Raw genomic sequence first — 21,215 nt, 5'->3', positions numbered from 1 at the left:
TTATTTCGTTTGTTGAGGTTTGGCATTACTTCAACTATATAGGGCACAATAAATACGATCTGCACGAATTTAATGTACATTATATTTTATCTGTGAATTTGGATTCAGTTCGTCTTTGGTGACATTTTACCTATTGAAGTTAATGAATTCCAAGGAATGAATGGCTACGGCCATATCACGATGAATGCACCTCATCCCGTCCGATTTGAGAAGTTAAGCATCCTCGAGCTGCATCAGTACTGAGGTTGGAGACAACTTGGGAACCTGCAGTGCTGTAGCCTTTTTTCGTTTTGGGGGGCAATTTTACATGGTTTGCCTGTTCTTTGAGGATTTCAAATCGAGTAAATTATATGAACAACTTGAACACCACCGAAATCATTTTTCAAGAAGTAAAGTTAATTATTTGTTTCCTGAGAAGCAAGAGGTGAATTATTCCAAAGGTTGATTCTTTTGAAAAGTTCATGATTTCTCAATATTGAATCGATCAGAGACAGATTTATCATCAATCACAAAAGGAACGATTTGTCATCTGCAAATATTCAACTTTTGTGTTACCAAATCCGTGATGTCAACGTGAATTTCGATAATCATTCCAACTTTGAAAGATGAAACATCTCTCTCGAATTCAATGAAAGTGTTGACTTTCACGGTGGGAAGTAAAGAGTTTCAACTGCAGCAAAAAAATGTCCACTGAGTCCATTCGTCAATTCATACAATCCCAAATCGATGAAATGAATCAATCCTCAAACAAATGCACACTTCGATTAGCTGGGACTATTTGTATAGTGGTTGTACCAGCCTTCCTTTGTTTACTTTTTGGATTGCTTTCAATTGTTATGACATATTCTGATAGTGAGTGGGGCTACTGGAAAAAGTGGCCTTTTATTGGTATCTCGATAGGAATGTTTGTTTGTACATGTACCATGTTGGTGGTTGCTCTTCTAGACAGAAGAAGATTTTTGCGTCAGCCCAAGGAAAAAGAATTAAAGGAAAAAGAGAATTATAATAATCATCATTATGCTGTGTCAGTCACTACTAATTTACCACCACAACCACTTCTAAATCAGCCTCATCCAATGGTTTGTGAGCCTATTCAACCAAATGCACCACCATACATGCAATCTCACTGGCAAGACAAGTAATAGTGAACTACATCAGTTTATGAAAGAGGTATGTGAAAGCTCTCAGAATTCTTAAAGCAGCAACTAGCAATAAAGACAACGTTTGAACATGATGACGTTGTCGTTTAACAAAAGTCAAAAGAAATTTAGGTTCACCAAACCAAGCATTACGCCATTGGTTTGCTTATCTCCATGCACATTTGATGATAGAATGAAGCAACATGATCCGTCATGCTATTCTCTTGCAAGGTCGTGACAACAATTCAAACAGATTAACTTAGTGGTAATTTTGCACCGAAATAGAAGATGAGGATTGTAACCACGACCAAAGAATCGAAATTTTACTGTGTTACCTAAAAGTTCGTCCCAGACAACAATAAATAGGATCAAATTTCAAACGCCATCTAGATTGTTTCAATTCAAAAAAACACTCAGTGACAACACCACCATTTTCACACACATTCAAACAAATGGGCAACACATCACCAATTGTAGCAGGATCATGGAGAGAAAAGTCCGGTAAAATTTGGCACTGCACTCAAAATGGCAATCAATTCAGTTGGACTCAAGAAGGAACTGGCAGACAAGCTCATGGAACAATTGTTGCTGTTTCAATGGCTCCTGCTTCCTTCTCCATTCATATTACTTTTGATGGAAATGTTCATTGGAAATTGACTCCAAGTTTAGATGGAACAGCATTGACTGGAAAAAGTGATACTTTTTATCGAGTGAATACTGGTGTTGCTTTGGCACCACGGAAGCTCTCTTGCAGCAAGCATTATTTTGGCATGTCAACAGTCCTCGTTTGCAAGTGACAAACTGAAAGCTGTGGCCTCCTATTCGCAGTCTCAAATCTCTCCATTGTCATCAAGTGAAATTGTTCAAATATTGGGATACTTTACATTCGATTCAGACAGAGGAAAAGTTATTTCTCAATTGAAATCCACAAATAATATTGCGAGTATGGACACTAGCTCAGCTGCTTCAATTATTAGACTTTTCGGCAGTGATAGTACCAAGGTTAAGGCTGTTCAGGACTTGTGCCCATACATTTGGGACAGAAAACAAAATGCTGAAATCATTGTAGCCAATTTTACATTTGCTTCTGACAAAGGTAGGGCCAGAGATTACTTGTTGAAGAATTAAATCTTTTATGTCTCCTCAATATTGTTATTGTTTCGAAGTTGAAACTATTCCATATGAGTTCATCCAAAAAGAGAAAAGTCCTTGAGCATATGAGATGTTATCATGGCTCCAACATGGAGTGTCAATATTTTCTAAACCTTAACAGTATTGGTTAAATCCTTGAAAACTTTTTAACATTTCCATACTGCTATTTCTATAACTCTCCACATTCTGTAATCACACAGGATACTTTTGGCTTATTTGATTTACCATAGACAGCAACAGCCTCCACTTTTCTGACAACTTCAAAACCTTTCAAAACAGCTCCAATAACAACATGTTTACCATCAAGCCATGGAGTTTTTGTGGTTGTAATAAAGAATTGACATCCGTTTGTATTGGGTCCACTATTGGCCATGGACACTATTCCAGGGCGATCATGTTTCAAAGTAAAATTTTCATCATCGAATTGATTTGATCCGAAAATTGAGTATGATCCTGTTCCATCTCCATTCACAAAATCTCCTCCTTGAATCATGAAATCTTTAATGACTCTATGAAATGAACATCCTTTATATCCTGTCGGAATTGAATTCTTTAAATGCTCTCCAGTGCAAAACTGTCGGAAATTCTCAGCAGTCTTGGGTACCACATCTGCATATAATTCAATTTTAATTCTTCCTGCTGCATGACCTCCAATACTAACATCGAAAAATACAACTGGATTATTTGGATTCCTCATGAGAGGAGCCAAATCATGAATGGGAGGAAGCGTTCCAGTAGACGATGAAGACATTTTTTAATATTGGAAATCATTGAACCTGTAGCCATTTCTTCAAGAAACACAACATTGCGGTAACATCATTACAAATGAATTAATAATTTTCGGAAAGAATTTATTGAGTTTGCATCATCTTGACTGCTCTAATAATATCAGAGTCACCTGCTTCCAAAACGCTCATGACACCAACAGAGTGATATCTACCACAAGCAGTACCGAGTTCAACGTTGTTTCCAGGATAGAAATAAATATCAGCATGTGACAACATAGAGTAGTATTCAATTTCAGATTTTCTGATTGGTGGAATGTTGTTTGAAACGATGACTAATTTAGCCTTAGCTTGTCTCAAGTTCTTCATGGTTTCAGAATAACCCAATGAGAATTTACCACTCTTCATGACCAATTGCAAACGAGCATTGATGTTCTCAGAGGTTTTTTTCTGTACATTTCAAAAGTATACATCGGATGATGATGAGCACGTTATTAGCGTGCATATTATACATAACGAGTACATACCTTTCCTTGTTGTTGTTGAGGAGCAGTGGTTGCTGTTGTGGTTTCAGCAGTCTTCTTGGTTTGTGAACTCATTTCTGGTGAGATTGAGAATGGTTTTGGCGAGTATTTTTTTTTCGAAAGCATTTTTCAAAAATCCCTGGTCAACCATATTTTGGGAGTTTACAATGACAGCGAAAATTCAAAATCATTTTTTGGGGCTTCCTCCAGATTTTCGATAGTTCCAAAAGATTAAAACTTGACGATGTATTGCTAATGACATGCTTACTTTTGATAAATAAATGTTTTAATTGAATCAACATTTACCAAAGCCACCAATAGTATCTTAAAACCTCAATTAAAGGTTTATTGATCATCAACGTGCTCTCTCATAAAAGAGTAAATAAGCCTCCGAATTCAAAACGTCTGACTCTTTGGCGTAATATACACTCGAGTCATTACATAAAAACCAACGTGAGTTATGTTTGACATAGCACGTGTAGTGTCCTCCACTCAAATCTCCATGGTGACAAACCACGGAGAAGAGTGAGTACTTGTTATCAGGAACACCACCATCCTCGCCAACCACGAAATCTTTCATTTCAATTTGCAAAGGAAATGAAACAAACCAATCAATCTTAGAGCTTACTCCTGCAGTCCTTCGATTTCTGTTAACTTCTGAATGTTCAAACCTTTTAAGATGAAAACAAAGAACATATGGCAGCCGTTTAAAGCGAATCTGTTTTGAAAAGTTCCCTTGTGATCCACAATTTTTACACGAGTAACTACTGATATCTAAATTTTCATCTCTTGTATATCTTTCAAGACATTCTGTTAAGGATTCTAATTCTATCCACGTGTCACCGCTCTTGGCTTTGAGAGGAAGAGAAATGTCCATAAATGCTTCCACCGTCGAAGAGATGCTTGAACAAATTTTGCAATTTAAATCTGACTGAGAGGTTCCAGTGAATAAATCTTCAATAAGGTTTCTACGGTTGTTAGGAAGTTTGGCAGGAGTAAGGGCCGAGAGGATGGCCATGTAAAACTCGTGTGCATCTTGCTGTTGATAGCCTGCCAAGTGTCCAGCAATATTCCACATAATGTATAGAAACTGATGAGGAACGTATGGTAAAACTATTGGTTGTTCGTCTACTGTATCGGATTTTCTTTTTCCGTTACTGGATCTCTTTTTGATATTCGAATTTTCTAATTCGTTGCATGATTTATCGTACATTTCTTTGAATAAGTTATTCATGGCTCTACTCATTTTCAAGTATGTTTGAATATCTTCAAAATTTTTACATTTGGAGTCATTTTCAATTTCTTTTTCAATTAACTGAGAATAAACTCCTGATAAATAATAGTTGCGTAGTGACACATTATGGGCTAGTGTCTGTAATATACAATTCATAAAGCAAGTATTTCCCAAGTTTACAATTCCTCGTAGTCCAATAAGAGGATTCGTTTGTGTTTGCACGTTGTTCTTCAGCATGGACTTGATGGACTCTCCAACAGAAATGTGAGGTACAGTTTCAGTTCCACTTTTAGGATGTGAAAATTTTCGTTTTTTCTTTGTGCTTGTCGCTTGTTTTTCATTTGGCAATTCTTGATTTGCAGATTTGAAAAGGCAAGGTAATAGGATATACTTGATTGCTTCAAAATCGAGAGTAATAAAATCAAAACACTCAAGGCAAAAGAATTCCTTATAGGTTAAGTGAAACACAATCGCATTATCTTTGCAATTAGGACAATATTTGAGTTGTTTCGGTTCGGCTTTCTCAAAAGAGGACTTTTTCTCATAAAATGTATGAACTGTGAAAATGTGGTAACAATTGGAACAAATTACTGCCTCATCTATCAAAGAGAAGGGGTTTTCACAACATGTACAATGCTGTGTCTGTTCGAATTTCAATTTTCCATTCCCAAGGTCTATTAAATTTTCATTCAATCCAACCAGTTCCTCATAATCATCAATGCCAATATGACCATTTGCAATACAATTGCCATTATGCTTTCGTTTTGCCTTACATTTGACAAAGTCCCTAAAATGAGAGCATTGTAGACTTTTTGGGAAAGTCGTCATTTGAATGGCAGATACAGCATCTGCTTCTATGATGGCAGCATCACTACTCGCAACAGAAAGGCTTTGCTCTACTTTATCTCCATTCCCATTACTGCTTGCTTTACTAGTATTACTAGTCCTCTTCCTTGTCGATTTTTTCATTAATTCTCTATGGCTCGGAATTTGCTATTAAAATGTAAAATTTCCTTCTTTACAAGAAGAAGAACCTCTTATGAAGAACAAGCACAATGAGAGAGGTGGCCGATGAATGAAACGAGGTACAAATTTACACGATGAGGTTGCTTTCCTTTCTCGGGATGGAGCGATTCTTTAAATTTTCTCTCTCTATCAGCAAGACAAGAAGAAGAAAACACAATCGACAAGTAAAGAGAATTTTTTTGACTCTTTTCAAGGTGATCCCACCATCCTTTTCTGGATGTTGATGGGTGGCCGTATAGATAACATTCGAGTGATTAGAAAGGGTCATCCTGTGTACATGTCATCAACCATCCATGCTTAAAAATTGTTCTGAGAGGTATCTGTAGTCGTGATGATGGCCGTTATGTTCAACTGTTGCTAACAAGCTTCAACGATGACGACGACGAAAATTTATATATATATCTTCAAAAACCTTTTGATGGTCGAGCATTCTTTCGAAATTCAATCTGAAATCCAAACTTGAAAAAATGCTCAAATACCACTTGCAACCTCATTCCTCGGTTCAAAAGGCTCTTTTCGGAAGAGGGATTTTGTCTTGGAAGAGTACGACTAATAACTGTTGTTGCGGGGTTGGTACTCATGTGTGGTGTTTGGGAAACTCAACTTTGAAGAATAATAGACTCATCCTTCATGAGTATGATCATCAGGTGAGGAATTACACTTCCTCGGATTTATCTTGTTTGGATTCAATCATGAAAAAGAATTGTTTTGGATATCATCTATGCTCCGAACATTGGATGATACCAAATTCTTTTACTTGTAAATTAATATCATTATTCGGAAATGTGTATAGCCAACGAAACGTATATGGAACTCTCAACTACCGTACATCCTCACATAGACTGTATTCTATTTTGAATGACAATAGTAAGCAAGAATCAATTCTTGAATTGCTCGACGAAGTGGCAAGCAAAGATATGCAAGAGTTTATTAAACAACATTCACTTGACTTGTCTAGCTTGGAAAAGAGAGTAGATTATGACTACTTGCTCAATACCATTGAGGAAATGACCAAAGATCAAGAAAAGAGAGAACTAGCTCGATCCATGGGTGTTGAGGATGATGAGGATTGGAAGTCTTCCGTGTCGTCTTTTCAATTTAATTTTCTCCATCATTTCGAGACGGACTCTAAGTATCGTCATAAGGTTAAGAAGGCTTTTAAAGCTGCTCAAAAAGAAAATAAGGTTCAAGAATTAATCTGGAATTTGTATTTGAAAGACCTTGAACAGCAAATTGAAGAAGAAAAGAATTTACAAATGGCGGATCTCACTGAACCTCATCACTTGTATCCATTAGCCCGACTTAACAAGAGAAAAGTTATTTTCCACATAGGTCCAACGAATAGTGGTAAAACATATAATGCCTTTCAGGCATTGAGAAACGCAAAAACAGGTATCTATTGTGCCCCTTTAAGGCTATTAGCAACGGAAGCTTTTGTAAAATTAACATCCGGTGAAAACCCAATTTCTGCGTGCCAACTTGTTACTGGAGATTTCAAAATTGAGGCAGAAAATGCAACTCACACTTGTTCTACAACTGAAATGGTCGATACACAGAGAGAGGTAGATGTGGCAGTTATTGATGAAGTTCAATTAATTACTGACCCAGATAGAGGGTGGTCTTGGACGCGCGCATTGTTAGGTGTGAGAGCCAAAGAAGTTCACTTATGTGGAGAAGGAAGAGTGTTAAACCTTGTTAAAAAGCTTTGTGAAGATACAGGAGACGAATTGGAAGTGAAGGAATATACTAGACTTACACCTCTCCAAGTGACAAAGAAACCCACTGTTAAAGACTATAGAGATTTGCAAAAGGGAGATTGCGTCGTTTGTTTTTCACGAAAGGAGGTTTTTAGAATTAAGAACGAAATTGAAAAAGCAACTGACCTGAGAGTTTGTGTCGTGTATGGTGGTTTGCCTCCTCAAACTCGAATTACACAAGCTGCGCTCTTCAACCACGAAAATTCTCCCTATGATGTGCTTGTGGCCACTGATGCTATAGGCATGGGACTAAACCTAAATATTAGAAGAATTGTTTTCAGCCAAACAGAAAAGTTTGATGGAAAAGAAATCAGAACGTTAACTCCACATGAAATTAAGCAAATAGGAGGAAGAGCTGGTAGATTTAACAGCGCCTTCGAAGTTGGAGAAGTGACATCGTTTCGTGCAAGTGATTGCCGAGTGATACAGCAAGCATTTGCATACGACCCTTCTGTCGAAGAAGAAGAGCTTAGAGCTGGATTGTTTCCAACAGACGAACAAATTGACCATTTCTCTCGACTCTCACTCGAAACAGGCATTCGAGTGAGATTGAGTACTATTCTTTCCAAGATTTATGAAATGACCAAGTTAAACGAAGGGAAATATTTCATGTGTGACTTGAAGGAAAAGAAAGACATTGCCAACATTATACACCCTATTGAAAATTTAACGACTGCAGAGAGAATGATCTTCGTTAAATCTCCCATAGATCCTGATGAGCAATTATGTAAAACTATGACTTTCAAGTGGGCAAAATTGTACTCTGAAGGAAAATATGTTCCTCTTCTCCTTCCAAACCCAAATTCATTGAAGCCCATCAACACTCTACACAAGTTGAAAGAGCTCGAAGTGATGTACAAATGTTTAAATATTTACTGCTGGCTCAGCTACAGATTAGTACCCTTCAATGAACGAGAAAAGGCATTCCAATATCAAGAAATTATTAGAAGATTGATCGAGGACTCTTTGAAAAAGACTGTTTCACTGGAGAGAGCTGAACAACAAACACGCCAAAGAGCAAAAGAACATCACCAGCGAAATCATCATGGCTATAAGAAGACAAATGTTAAGCGTATCTCAAATAAGCATAAATCAGAAGTACGCAAAATGCTTGCCAAATATGACTTGTAAAAAAACAATGAACTACTAATTTATTAACAATATTTATTTTCACGAATAAAAAGGATATTAATAAACGACTATCATCATCAATTATACTTTGAGTTGGGCAGTTGAAGATGCCACAAGATGTGCGTATTGTGTCAAAATTGGATCTACCTCACCGGTAATAAATTCTTCTGTTTGCACGTTGGCTCTTCCAATGTAGAGCTTTGGATTCGTCATTTCCTTAATCTTTTCTTCAGATAATATTCCCTTAAAAGCCTCATCATTAACTAATCTGTGTAACAGATCATTGGATGCTCCCTCCTCTTTCACTCTTCTTGCAGCTTCTAGAGAGTGAACACGAATAACTTCGTGCAAGACCTGTCTGTCTCCTCCAGCCTTGACTGCTGCCATCAAAATATTTTCGGTTGCCATGAATGGAAGTTCATCCATCACATGCTTTTCAATAACAAGAGGCCACACAACCAATCCATCACACACATTGGCTACAATGTTCAAAATACCATCCACAGCAAGGAATGCCTGTGAAATGCTCAGTCTTCTGTTGGCACTATCGTCCAAAGTTCTTTCAAACCATTGATTAGCGTGAGTATGAGCAGCATTTGACAGAAGTGACATGACGAATCTGGCAATCGAGCAAATCCGTTCGCATCTCATTGGATTTCTTTTGTAGGCCATAGCACTTGACCCAATTTGATTTTTTTCAAAAGGTTCATCCACTTCTTTCAAGCTCATCAATAGGCGAATATCAGTGGCAAATTTGTGAGCAGATTGGGCAATTTGTGACAAGACACTCAAGATTTGAAAGTCGATTTTTCTGGTATACGTTTGTCCACTGACAGGGATAGATTTGGAAAATCCCATTCTTGCTGTTACTTTTCTGTCTAGTTCCTTAACCAATTCATGATCACCATTGAACAAATGAAGGAAGCTAGCTTGAGTTCCAGTGGTTCCTTTAACACCTCTAAATGGAAGATTTTCCAATTGATGAATAAGCTGTTGATAATCAAGCAAGAAATCTTGAAGCCATAAAGTACCTCTTTTTCCAACAGTTGTCAACTGAGCAGCTTGAAAATGAGTAAATCCAAGACATGGCAAGTCTTTGTGTTTGAGGCAGAAATTCTTCAACAATTGCATGACACGCAAAATTTTGCTTTGGATAATTTTTAACCCATCTCTCATTTGAATGAGATCTGTGTTGTCTCCAACATAACAGCTAGTAGCTCCAAGATGAATTATTGGTCTTGCAGTTGGACATGCATCTCCAAAACAATGTATGTGAGACATGACATCATGTCTAAACTTCTTCTCATATTGTGCAGCTTCTTCAATTTCCTTATCCGTAATAATCAAATGATCTTTCATTTCATTCAATTGTTCGTCAGTAATTTGAGTTAATCCTAAAGCCTTTTCCTCCACAGCCAAAGCAAACCACAATTCACGCCAAGTAGAAAATTTCTTCTTTGGAGAGAAATTAAAACTCATCTCTTTGCTTGCATATCGGGTTGAAAGAGGATTATCGCAAACATCTAACTCACTATCGGTAGGTACATAACTATTTTGTACAGTAAATACCACACGTGTATCACATCCCGGTGTATTCTCTAGCACATCATCAGAGGATGATGGATTTTGTTGTTCATTCTCATCGGTATTTTGTGAGATGGAAGAAAAGGCTTCTTGTTCGTTGCTGTTATTCATTTTTTTAAGATCTTTAATCTTAAAGTAAAACACCTCCAAGTTTCGTTCTGGGGAGAACCTATAATCTCCTCCAAATCATTATTCAATCAACTACGTTTGATGCATCCATTGATATCTTTCTCTATATTTTCATGGTCATCAAACTACTTCTGAAAAAGCTCCGAAATTTATTTGAAGTGAGTTGCGCAAAAACAAGAAAAAAATGCCAAAACATTCAAAGAAAGGATCACAGAGACAATCCCGTGCCTCCAAGAAAGACAATCGGGGAGTGAAGAAATTACAAAACAAACTCTCGACCAATACCAATTTTTCAATTACGGCGGAGGTTGCAGCAAAATTAATTTCTGAAAAACAGCAAGTAGTATCGGATCAAGTGCCCGAATCAACAACATCTACGACTTGTAATACGACACAATCAACAACGGAAACAACAACGGCACCAATGGGAATTACTAAAATTGAACCAACGAATAAGAACAAGAAGAAATCAAAAAAGAAATAAATACATTGTTTGAAAGAATGTTGAAATTCTCTCAACAAGTTATTTATTTCAACAATTACAGAAAGATGTCACAGTTCTGTATCTTGTTTCCACAACACAAAATACAAGAAACGGAAATAGACCTCGCCATGTTACCAATCAAGTGAATTCTAACTCTGGATTTCAAAATTGGTGTTGTTCGAACATGTGCACGTATTTAGCCGTTATTCGCTTTACATAAGGCAACTATTCCTCCAATAATGCCAACAAGAATGAGTCCACCGACAGAACTACCAGCTGCAATCCCAGCTATACCTCCAGTACCCAAACCACCAGAACTTCCTCCATTATTGTTGCCATTTCCATCACCACCACTATTTCCACCACCACCACCACCTGTATTGAGTTGACATTGGTAAGTGGAAGTACATGTGTAACCAGAGTTACAATAACCAGAGCCACAACAAGTAGCTCCATAAGGAAGACATCCTGTGGAACTTCCACACGTAGCACAATTGGAGTTACCAGAACAATAACCTGTGCCACAACAAGTACTGCCATATGGAGCACAGATGAAACTACCCGTACATCCAGTTGGAACTGAACGACAACAAATACTAATGCCTGGACAGTATTGATATAAGCCATTAGGTTCGTAACAACAAATGGTGTCTTTGGTGTTAGAAATATCTTTGGAAGATCTAGATGGTGATTGAGATTGCTCAGATGATTGGGGAGAGGAGGAATGAGACATGTTTATGACTAATGGAATGGGATCATGGAGAGTAGGACTGGAAACGGTTTCTTGAGTTTGGGGAGTTGGTATGTAAAGTCCTCCTTTGATGGAGTGAACCAGCAAAGAAACAACAATGAAAAGAAGGATTACTTGAGGTACTTGTTTCATATGTTTTTTGGAATGTGATGAAGAGCTTCTCTCTTTCTTGTTCACCTTTTTATTGTCAACAAAAATCTGAGACCTGTCAACAGTCATGCAAGGAATACGGTCAATTTTGGCAGCTGAAAATAGGATCGTGAAAGAACGATTATAAAACATGGCAACTCTAAAATTTTGGAGCTCGTTAATAGGTTGGTGAACAAGTTATTCAGTTGAATTAGGAAATAGTGTCATCCTTAATGTTTGAAAAACTGTCCAAGCAAATTTTTGTTCCCATTGTAAAGTCTAAAAAATTTGGTTGACTAATATTTTTTAAAAAAATTTGTTGAAAAAAAATTCGTCACAGGTACGTTCACATCCCTTGTCTCATTGGTTTATATTGTGATTTGGTTATGAATGAAACAAAATTCAATGATGTACAACGCAAATATAACTAGATATCGCAATGCCAGCTCACAAGACATTGACCAAGAAGATTAAGCTCGCCAAGAAGCAAAAGCAAAACAGACCAATTCCATATTGGATCCGTTTCAGAACTGGTAATACCATCAGATACAACGCCAAGAGAAGACACTGGAGAAGAACCAAGTTGAATTTGTAAATTCAATGCTCGTCATTTTTTCTTGCTCTTTTAAACCCAATAAATTAAATATTCCATAAATTCACTCCTCATTCTTTTCGGAAGTTGGATATTAAATGTGGTTATTGTTGGTAATTATATGAAATCTTTTGACGAACAACTTGGTTTGATTAGCGCCATATTCATTGGGAACCTCAATATGGGCTTGTCGATCCAATCGCTTTCTAAAAACTAAGTTGTCAACCCATCATCACACTCTCAAAAAATGGGACTATTGCAAGCAGTCCTGTTCTTCTTTGTCAAACAATTCACCTATTCGCTGACAGGAGGCCTCTACTATGAACATGCTGCATACTTTTTCATTAACGTGATACATTTTCTCTTTTATACGTTCTTTATATTATTTCCTTTATTTTTCATATTGGTAGGTGTTTCCTTGTTGTGGTGTAGAGCTCCATTCACTCGAACGAATGACGTCAATTAATACTAATGATGAATATGATGATGCCATTGATGATGAAATTGACACAACAATTGCTACCGTACTACTACTACTTGCATCATGAATTCGACTCCAACATTGAAAAACACATGATCTTGATTCTCGATCATTCCAATAATAACAATGATGATGAACCATTCCCTTCCTTCTGAATTGCCATCATCTCGATGATATTTACACTTTTGAACTTCGGAACACTATGATCGCGCTCTCTAAAAAACAATCACTACTACTGCACACACACCATTACCCACGATTATTTCATTACACACCCTCTCACTCATCATTTCAGGTGTTCGGATTTGGAAATATATTTGCAGAGATCATTTACTCATGTTGCATCTTACTGTTTTTTGGAGTTATCAAGGTCTTCAATTTGTATTTTCATTCTTACTTTGATTCCCATTCGAAACAAGAGAAAATACAGAACACAAAAACAAGTCCTCTTGCAGAAGCCACCAATCTTCTCAACAACAACAATAATAATAATAATAGCAACAACAATAATAATAATAACCACAATAGTAATAGCAACAACAACTCAACAGCCGAGTCTCGGAATGAGGATTCTCACAATCACACCAATATTCTGACAATTGAAGAAGAGGCAGGAGGGAGAAAGCCTACGACTACGACTACTACGAGTGGTGGCACTGGTGGCACTGCTCATGATGAGACAATGACAAGTGAACAGACTCCACATTTAACAACAACAACAACAACAGCTCATGGAGAGGACCTTCATAGCATTGCCATCACCATTGTGGGTAATAGTAACAGTCATAATAATAATAATGAGGAAGTCATTACTACTTCCAATACTCAAGAGAATTCTCTTTCCTCAACAACAACAAGATTGGAAGGAGAGCAAAATTCATCCACTCAGAAAGTGACGCCGTCGACTGCAGTTCCACAATTCGATGGTTCTTCCGATCGTGAAGAGGAGGGAGATCATAACGAATCGAACAAGTCTTCTTCCTCGTCCAGCGACCCGAGTAGCGGAGAAGACTCCTCTGGAACGACCATTCCAGTTCACATTCATCGAACAACAGGAGAAACGACTGTTCTTGGACAAAATGAGACGACAAGCCCATCCAATGCAACATTAACCACGCAGAATGGAAGTAGTCATCCTCCACAAGATCAAATTCCTTCTTCCTCTTCTTCGGATCATGTCAATTCTTCACCTAAAATTCCAGAGATGAGAACTTTTGTGTTTGAATTTGTGGATGAATTTGGAGATATTCAATCGTATGAAATGTCTGTCACATTGGAAGAATATGAACGATTAATGAGAGAAAAGAATAAGAATCAAACGAGTGCTGCCTCTTCAACTTCGACTCCTGTTGCAAATGCTTCAGCTGAAAATGGAGAGAATTCGACTTCAGTTGCTGTTGCACAACCTGCTGCTACTGCTTCTTCTTTACAACAAAAAGACACTAGCTCAGATTACAAAATTTCCATCCTTGGAAAATCTTATCACGTATTTTTTGATCGAAGAACTTTGGAATACTTTTTAGATCGAGATTACAATCCACGAGTGGAAGTTTTTGCAGTTCCTTTAATTGCTTTTGGTGTGGCTTGGATGGGGCTTCGATTGACAGCATTATTGGATCGAAATTGGGCGAGTGTTGTTTTCATGATTTTAGCAATTGCTCAATCTCACTTTTCTTTGATTAAGAGCCCAAAACCTGAAGCCAATTCTCCGTTCCATTTTTCACGAGGAAGTAATTACAGTCGATCGTTTTATGTCTTATTTTTTGGAACTATTGCCTTAATTTGCCATGCCATTTCAAGAGTTTCATACCCATTGTAAGTATTTGAGGAGGATTTTCTCGTTCAATCATTTGTGACTAATATAATGAACTAAAAATTTTCAAAATCCATGAACCTGTGAAAAAACCTATGCTGACATTTTTCATGACACAAAACAATTTCACACGAACATTTACACACAACAACAGTGTGGTGATCTATGGCCTTAATATTAATTTCGGATTAATTTTTCTCTCAGCCAAAGACATTGCAACATTTATCATCATGTGTTTTCCAATTATCTTCCTATTTGGTGTTTTACCGCAACCCATGTCTTTTATATTTGTTTTTTGCGAACAAATTCACATGCACATGTTTGGAGGAAGTGGATCCATCTCGCTGTATGGCCTTTTATTTCAATTATTTTCCTCTCTTGTGACTGTTGGCATTCTTATTGGTGTTGGATACACAAGTTCTCTCAATTTAACATGGACATTCGACTATTACTCTGCATTTTACAGTGGAATTATCGTGTCAGGTTGTTACATTTTAAGTAGAATGCCATCGAATCATCGATTTTACACCTCAATTTTTGAAGACATGGTTGCCAGATATTGGGATAATTATATTCCTCCAAAGATTCGTCATCAAAAATCAAAAGATGAAATTAGAGAACGAAAGAATAAGGAATTGGATTTGAATATTTCAAATGTAAATCCAGTTTGGAGAATTATCAAAGATTTGTCAATTGCAGCCATATGGTTTATTGCGGCTTTTATTCCACAATTATGGGACGCATTCCAAAGAGGAAATCCCTATCTCTTATATGTATTGACAGCTTTGAACGTATTTATTGGAATTTTGTGTTATTACATTTATCCTCATCTCTCAAAACATCATCCATTCACAATATTTAGATATCCTCTCCTTTCAAAGAACCAACCATCTGTCAAGTTTTTAGGAAAACAGAAATGGGTTTGGTACGAACTTGTATTTTATCTTCTACAATGGGTAGAACTTGTATTCTATGTGGTGATTATTCTTTCAAGCATTTCTTCGACTGTTTTCCATTTACAAACCAAATGTCACGCTGGAGTGGCATTAACGATTGCTTCCATTTGTGCTGTGAAATTAATGAGATGTGCCTTCTCAGATCCAACACGATTGACTTCTGCTCTATTTTTCAGTGTGATCATTTCACATGTGGACGCATTTGATATTTCTGAAGGTTTATTAGTTGACTTTTTTGTTTTCACATACATTATGCCTAAAATGGCTGAAATTGGACGCAAATTACAATTCATTTGCATTTACAGTACTCCACTTTCATGGTCTTCTGGTCTTTATATTATCATGCAACCATTAGGACTTCCATTTTCACAATTTTTCTTTGTACAACTCATCTATTCAGTCATTTCCAATGCACCCATGTATCCTCTCATTGGAGGTGCTTTATGGTTTTTGGGATACAGTAGAACTGAAAAATTCTTTGAAAAAGATTATCGAACAAGTCGAAAGGATGTCACTAATCAAACATTGGGGCAAACATTGGAAGGTGGAGGACTTGATCAACACACTGTTGACAATTTGAACTCTATTTTCTATGAACATTTAGTGAATGCATTAAGGGAGAAATTTCCTGAAATTATTAGAAAGGGTCAAGTTGGACCAATTCAACAAGGAGACATTTTTATATTTATTAATGACAACTTGACAGCAATTGTTCACATTATTGAGGTTGGAAGTGGTGTCTTCTCTTTCCAAATTCGTGGTCTTGAATTTAAAGGAACAATTTGCCAAGAAGAAGAACAACGTAATTTATTAAGCCGAATTAACAGGGATGGAGAAGCCATGTTTGACACTTGGTGTGAAGATGATTGTTTATCTCCGTATGGACCAAAATTAGAACTTCTTTCCATTAAGGATATGATCTCGTTTAGATGGCACACTTGGGAAGTTGTTCAAACTGGAATCAAACTCAAAACATATAACATGTTAGAAAACAAGGTGGATAATTTAATGAGTTCCAATGATGAACGAAGAGCTGTCATTACACTCTATGTAAGATCGGTTCTGTATTATGTCATTCAATCGGATCAATTGAATCGTTGGATTGCATTGGATCATCCATTTATTTCACATCTTGACAAAATCGGAAAACAGAAAAGGGAAGATTTGGATCCAGTGTTTACTACAAAATTTGATATTGATTATGAAGCCAATGGAATGGGTGGTATTACTTTTATGAAATTTATGGAAAAATACTCTGATTTTATCGATTATTTCATTGAGGATCGAAAGAAATCTCGAAATGTGAATTACAGTGATGAAGAAATAGATCGAATTCGTAAACTCTGTTTCTTGTCAAGTTTGACAGCACGAAGAGCTCTTGCTTCACACGATGGAACCACTTCAGCACACAGTCTTCGAACATTTATTCAAAAAGTTCACACACTCTTTGTGGGTGATTATAGAATCACCAGTACGAACGATGAATGGGTATTTGGAGATATTAGTATTTTGGATCATTGTATCAAACCTGCCATTTGTATGGCTCTTCGTCTCTATCAAGCAAGATTTGCAGCAGAAGATGTTGAATCACCTGAGGTGGTGTGTAATCTCATTAAGGATGATTTTAAGGATTTAGTAATTACTCATGAAGCAGATCCAAAGTGGAGAGAGAGTATTATGGCAGATCAACCTGAATTGTTCTCTTTGAGAAAGAAGGTGTTAGATAAGGGAGCAATTGATTACTTTATTCTCATGTTGGAAATGAGAGATATTGAGTTTAGTATTGTCAAGTTGAATAAGGAAGGTGTGAGAAGTTTGTGGGCCTCTCAACAACATGAATTGGTATATTTGGGTGTGGAACAACCTGAGAGAGCGTCCATTCAGAACATGTCACACACTTTGAGAAATATCTGTAACTCGAGTATGGACATTCCAATTGGTTACCCTGTGATGGTGAGTTCAGTAACCACAGCTTATTGGTAGGAAGTAAAGTTATTGAAAGTTCAGTTTGCTTGCTTTTTAAGCATTTAGTTCAGTTTTTTTGAATGTTCTTATGGCCAATGATATGACGTGGATATTTGACCATCTTCATATTGAAAGAAATCGATAAAATCACCTTTTATTAACTTGTAACCTTAAATAACATTGAATTAGATGACCACAGACAACATGTCAGACAATCAACAACTATATGAAAACAGCAAATACTTTGATATCCAACTCTTACTCACTCAAACTTGTGCAATTCTTCTTATTCTTCATCTCGGTCTAACAAATAAATTAGAGCGACAATCGATTCAAGGTACGGTAAACCCAATACTCGACCAATGTTGTTGCCACTTGAGGCACAGTCAACAAGGCAGATTTGGCCAACACAGAAACATACGAATCCTTCTTTGGCTTACTTCTCAAAAGGAATTGTTTAGCACAAATCTCAATTGGTAAACACAACAAACGTCCAACCAAGATGCCAACACTTTCCACAAAGACACCTCTTGCCCTTGCGTCGGAGCAGTCTGTATTCACCACTGCTTCATCGCTCACATTACTGAGAGTGTTGTTTGTGGAAAGCATGGAAGTCACTTTGACTCCAATGGCATGAACCAAGAAGGACTGTAACACATGCAGTGCAAATCCTTGCCAATACAAGGTATTCTCAGCATCCTTATTTTCAGGTTGAATGGTATTGAGAGTACGTCCTCGACGAACGGCCAATCTCGACTCCTGATCAAGCAAAATGTAATAGAGAGGGAATGTAGAGGCTGAAACAACGGCATGCTCCAAGGGCTTGTATTGGGAGAAGGGTACCCACTTTTGCTTGTTTAATAAGGCTGTAACAGCAATATGACCCAATTGATACAAAGCAAGCTTAATCAGGAGTGGTTTCTCAAAGTATTGCATCAGACGGGCCTGGCAAGTTGGAGCATTGGAGGCTTCTTCATCCTCACGTTCTGGAGTATCACTGATAGCAATCAAAGTCTTTTGAACACTGAAAGGAGCATACAAGGCAATACGAGAGAGTGCCAAAGCAACAGTTCCAATGGAAGCATGTTTGAGGAATTTGGGAAGGCTGTCTGTCTTTCCGTAGGTACACTTGGTTTTAGTTGTGGAACCGGTTGTGGTTGTAGCTGTTGTGGGATGATCAGTACCAGCATCAATGGTGCGGGTGGTGATGGTTGTGGTTTTGGTTTGGATCATGTCGTCGTTGATGATGGTCGTTTTTAGAGGATTTCAAATTGATTGGTATGGTCGTTCACGATGATGATTCTGTTGTTGAACCGTTGGTTGAAATAGATGGAACGAATGTGATATATTGATGTAGTCAAAGATGATTTGAAACAAGATGAAATTCAAACAAAGTGATCGCTTTCGGATCAATTTTTGAGATAAAACAAGTGTGCACGCGAAGGATCCAGTAAGCTTAATTATTATTTTTTCTGACTGACTTAAAAAAGTTCATCTTCGCAATATGTTGTGTCTTGTTGCTGGATGATGGCATGGCATTGTTGAACAACAAACAGAGAAAGAAACCAAATCTGTACATTGTGTTTTTATATTATCATCTAAAGGATTTGGTGAATTTAACATTTGGGGAGAACACATTTTCTTGCTTGCAAGGCATGACATTTTGTCACAATTCCACTTCATCTGATCTGAGGAAGAGACACTAGATAATTAATAATTTTTTGGTTTATTTATTTAATAATGTAAGCATAATATTCGGAAATGATGGACTTATTGTTCATTTCCCCATTCTCCAGCAACTGCACCTGCTTCATATTCCTCAGCTTCCTCAGCACCTTCAGTAGCAACAACAGCTTGTGGCTTGGCTTCTTGGGTCTCCTTTTGTTCCTTTTCTTCCTTCTTTTCATCCAAATCTCTGTGCAAGAACAAGTCTGGCTTGACATCCCAGACCTTCTTTCTGGAAACAACACCCTTTAATCTCAAAATTTCTCTAGCCAACAACCAGAACATCAAAGCAATGCTGTTCTTACCCTTGTTGTTAACAGGGATAGCAACATCCACAAACTTGAGTGGGGAATCAGTGTCAGCGAAAGCAATGACTGGGATGTTAGCCATTGAAGCTTCCTTGATAGCTTGATGATCAGCTCTTGGATCAGAGACAATCAAAACTCTTGGTTCCATGAAGTTAGATTGGACTTGATTGGTGAATGTACCTGGGGTGAATTTACCAGCAATGTAATTGGCACCAGTGTAGTGAGCAAACTTGAGGACAGCTCTGTGACCGAATTGTTTGGTAGAGATGGCACAGATATCCTTTGGATTTTCAACAGTAACGAGGATACGAGCAGCAACGAGCAACTTTTCCCAAGTCTTGGCAAGGTTAATAATGTGGACACCATCCTTTTGGCTTCTGGTGTGGACATACTTTTGCATGTCGGTTTCCATATTCTTGGTACCCTTGTGGCATTCGCAAGCCAAGAGCATTTGAATATCGTTTGGAGTTGGGTCCAACACTGTGGATTTTGCGTTACTGGTCAAGCTCATTCTGTGAGGATCTATGATTATAAGAAGTAGAGCAAAATTGATGAATAATTTTGGAGCAAAGTAAAACACACAAGGTCAATCTAAGAACTGCGAGCGAATCGATAACGTACTTTTGGCGTATTTTTTTCAAACGATTTTTTCAAAAATTTTTACTCAACCAAATACTGAGGTTTACAATGAAAGTTTGATCAACTTATCAACACTCGGAATCGAAATCTTTGACATGAGAAAACTCTATCATCAACTTGAATTTGAATGAAATTAATTGTGTGTTTATAACACGCGTGGAAAGAGAAAGTTTGAAGAATAATCAGTATTTCCCCAACACGTGAAGAACCATTATACAGCCACAATTTGCTAAAACTAACAACACACTCGGTTCATAACACAAGTGCATAATTACATCAATCCCAGAGAAAACCATGAAAAGCATAATTTCCAAATGATATCTTTTATATCAAATTGCCTTATTTTTCCCTATAAACAAAAGGGAAAATATTAATTCCAATTTCTATTCAAGTCAACATGATTATGAATTCATTCAACCGCAATCGTTTGGCAAGTTGTACAAGTTTTCTAAATTCTCTATTCCTTTTAGAAAACTTGTACAAACTTGCACCACACAAAGGATCGATCGGACTCATATTAATTCATTGAGTAATGAGAAGAATTATTCAAGCGTCAGCCTTAGTATTTTAATGGCAAATACACAAATTAGATTTCCATCAGAAAAGGAAATTATTTAAAATTCCTTCCATTTATCACTTTATGGGTAATCCTCATGGAGAGACATTGTTTCATCGCATTGCCAAACCAATCTCAAGTACTTCTTTATCATTGAAACAATATCATTCATTGTATTGGAAAGGGCCTCATAACCGAAGTTCAATCCAAACATCGAAATACCACAAATTAGACTTTTCATGTGTGGGCGAACAGCAACAACAGCAAGATTCATTCATCCGCATGCGCCACACATCTATTCTAATGGATATCATTCATACTCGCTCATTCACGTGTTTCTGTGGTGTTGATCAACCGTGTCGACACTCGTACACACACACGCATTCAACAAAAACTACCTTTTCCAAACAAAACA

General features: G+C 37.2%; 12 protein-coding genes across 12 annotated transcripts; 5 read left to right on the top strand and 7 right to left on the bottom strand.

Annotated features, from left to right (window-relative positions):
• Positions 1 to 683: 683 nt before the first annotated feature.
• Positions 684 to 1,142, top strand: FDP41_006201 (uncharacterized protein; the record flags this gene model as incomplete). The annotated part of the gene is made up of 1 exon (XM_044709811.1): positions 684 to 1,142. One exon carries the CDS (start codon positions 684 to 686, stop codon positions 1,140 to 1,142), a length of 459 nt encoding a protein of 152 aa, XP_044559440.1.
• Positions 1,143 to 1,591: 449 nt separating this feature from the next.
• Positions 1,592 to 2,267, top strand: FDP41_006200 (uncharacterized protein; the record flags this gene model as incomplete). The annotated part of the gene is made up of 2 exons (XM_044709810.1): positions 1,592 to 1,861; positions 1,920 to 2,267. The coding sequence occupies 2 exons, from the start codon at positions 1,592 to 1,594 to the stop codon at positions 2,265 to 2,267; spliced, it is 618 nt and encodes a 205-aa protein (XP_044559439.1).
• A 193-nt stretch (positions 2,268 to 2,460) lies between these two features.
• FDP41_006199 (uncharacterized protein) lies at positions 2,461 to 3,042 on the bottom strand (the record flags this gene model as incomplete). The annotated part of the gene is made up of 1 exon (XM_044709807.1): positions 2,461 to 3,042. The coding sequence occupies one exon, from the start codon at positions 3,040 to 3,042 to the stop codon at positions 2,461 to 2,463; it is 582 nt and encodes a 193-aa protein (XP_044559438.1).
• Positions 3,043 to 3,142: 100 nt separating this feature from the next.
• On the bottom strand, positions 3,143 to 3,666 carry FDP41_006198 (uncharacterized protein; the record flags this gene model as incomplete). Its single annotated transcript, XM_044709806.1, has 2 exons — positions 3,143 to 3,466; positions 3,544 to 3,666. 2 exons carry the CDS (start codon positions 3,664 to 3,666, stop codon positions 3,143 to 3,145), a joined length of 447 nt encoding a protein of 148 aa, XP_044559437.1.
• A 229-nt stretch (positions 3,667 to 3,895) lies between these two features.
• Positions 3,896 to 5,743, bottom strand: FDP41_006197 (uncharacterized protein; the record flags this gene model as incomplete). Its single annotated transcript, XM_044709805.1, has 1 exon — positions 3,896 to 5,743. The coding sequence occupies one exon, from the start codon at positions 5,741 to 5,743 to the stop codon at positions 3,896 to 3,898; it is 1,848 nt and encodes a 615-aa protein (XP_044559436.1).
• A 524-nt stretch (positions 5,744 to 6,267) lies between these two features.
• On the top strand, positions 6,268 to 8,688 carry FDP41_006196 (uncharacterized protein; the record flags this gene model as incomplete). The annotated part of the gene is made up of 1 exon (XM_044709804.1): positions 6,268 to 8,688. One exon carries the CDS (start codon positions 6,268 to 6,270, stop codon positions 8,686 to 8,688), a length of 2,421 nt encoding a protein of 806 aa, XP_044559435.1.
• An 81-nt stretch (positions 8,689 to 8,769) lies between these two features.
• On the bottom strand, positions 8,770 to 10,383 carry FDP41_006195 (uncharacterized protein; the record flags this gene model as incomplete). Its single annotated transcript, XM_044709803.1, has 1 exon — positions 8,770 to 10,383. One exon carries the CDS (start codon positions 10,381 to 10,383, stop codon positions 8,770 to 8,772), a length of 1,614 nt encoding a protein of 537 aa, XP_044559434.1.
• A 202-nt stretch (positions 10,384 to 10,585) lies between these two features.
• Positions 10,586 to 10,885, top strand: FDP41_006194 (uncharacterized protein; the record flags this gene model as incomplete). The annotated part of the gene is made up of 1 exon (XM_044709802.1): positions 10,586 to 10,885. One exon carries the CDS (start codon positions 10,586 to 10,588, stop codon positions 10,883 to 10,885), a length of 300 nt encoding a protein of 99 aa, XP_044559433.1.
• Positions 10,886 to 11,081: 196 nt separating this feature from the next.
• FDP41_006193 (uncharacterized protein) lies at positions 11,082 to 11,918 on the bottom strand (the record flags this gene model as incomplete). Its single annotated transcript, XM_044709801.1, has 1 exon — positions 11,082 to 11,918. The coding sequence occupies one exon, from the start codon at positions 11,916 to 11,918 to the stop codon at positions 11,082 to 11,084; it is 837 nt and encodes a 278-aa protein (XP_044559432.1).
• Positions 11,919 to 12,604: 686 nt separating this feature from the next.
• FDP41_006192 (uncharacterized protein) lies at positions 12,605 to 17,590 on the top strand (the record flags this gene model as incomplete). The annotated part of the gene is made up of 3 exons (XM_044709800.1): positions 12,605 to 12,763; positions 13,134 to 14,653; positions 14,806 to 17,590. 3 exons carry the CDS (start codon positions 12,605 to 12,607, stop codon positions 17,588 to 17,590), a joined length of 4,464 nt encoding a protein of 1,487 aa, XP_044559431.1.
• A 297-nt stretch (positions 17,591 to 17,887) lies between these two features.
• FDP41_006191 (uncharacterized protein) lies at positions 17,888 to 18,805 on the bottom strand (the record flags this gene model as incomplete). The annotated part of the gene is made up of 1 exon (XM_044709799.1): positions 17,888 to 18,805. The coding sequence occupies one exon, from the start codon at positions 18,803 to 18,805 to the stop codon at positions 17,888 to 17,890; it is 918 nt and encodes a 305-aa protein (XP_044559430.1).
• Positions 18,806 to 19,342: 537 nt separating this feature from the next.
• FDP41_006190 (uncharacterized protein) lies at positions 19,343 to 20,116 on the bottom strand (the record flags this gene model as incomplete). The annotated part of the gene is made up of 1 exon (XM_044709798.1): positions 19,343 to 20,116. The coding sequence occupies one exon, from the start codon at positions 20,114 to 20,116 to the stop codon at positions 19,343 to 19,345; it is 774 nt and encodes a 257-aa protein (XP_044559429.1).
• Between the last annotated feature and the right edge of the window lie 1,099 nt (positions 20,117 to 21,215).

Source organism: Naegleria fowleri (assembly GCF_008403515.1).
Source record: "Naegleria fowleri strain ATCC 30894 chromosome Unknown tig51, whole genome shotgun sequence".
Taxonomy (NCBI): domain Eukaryota; phylum Heterolobosea; class Eutetramitea; order Acrasida; family Naegleriidae; genus Naegleria; species Naegleria fowleri.
This window is presented reverse-complemented; position numbering and strand designations above follow the sequence as displayed.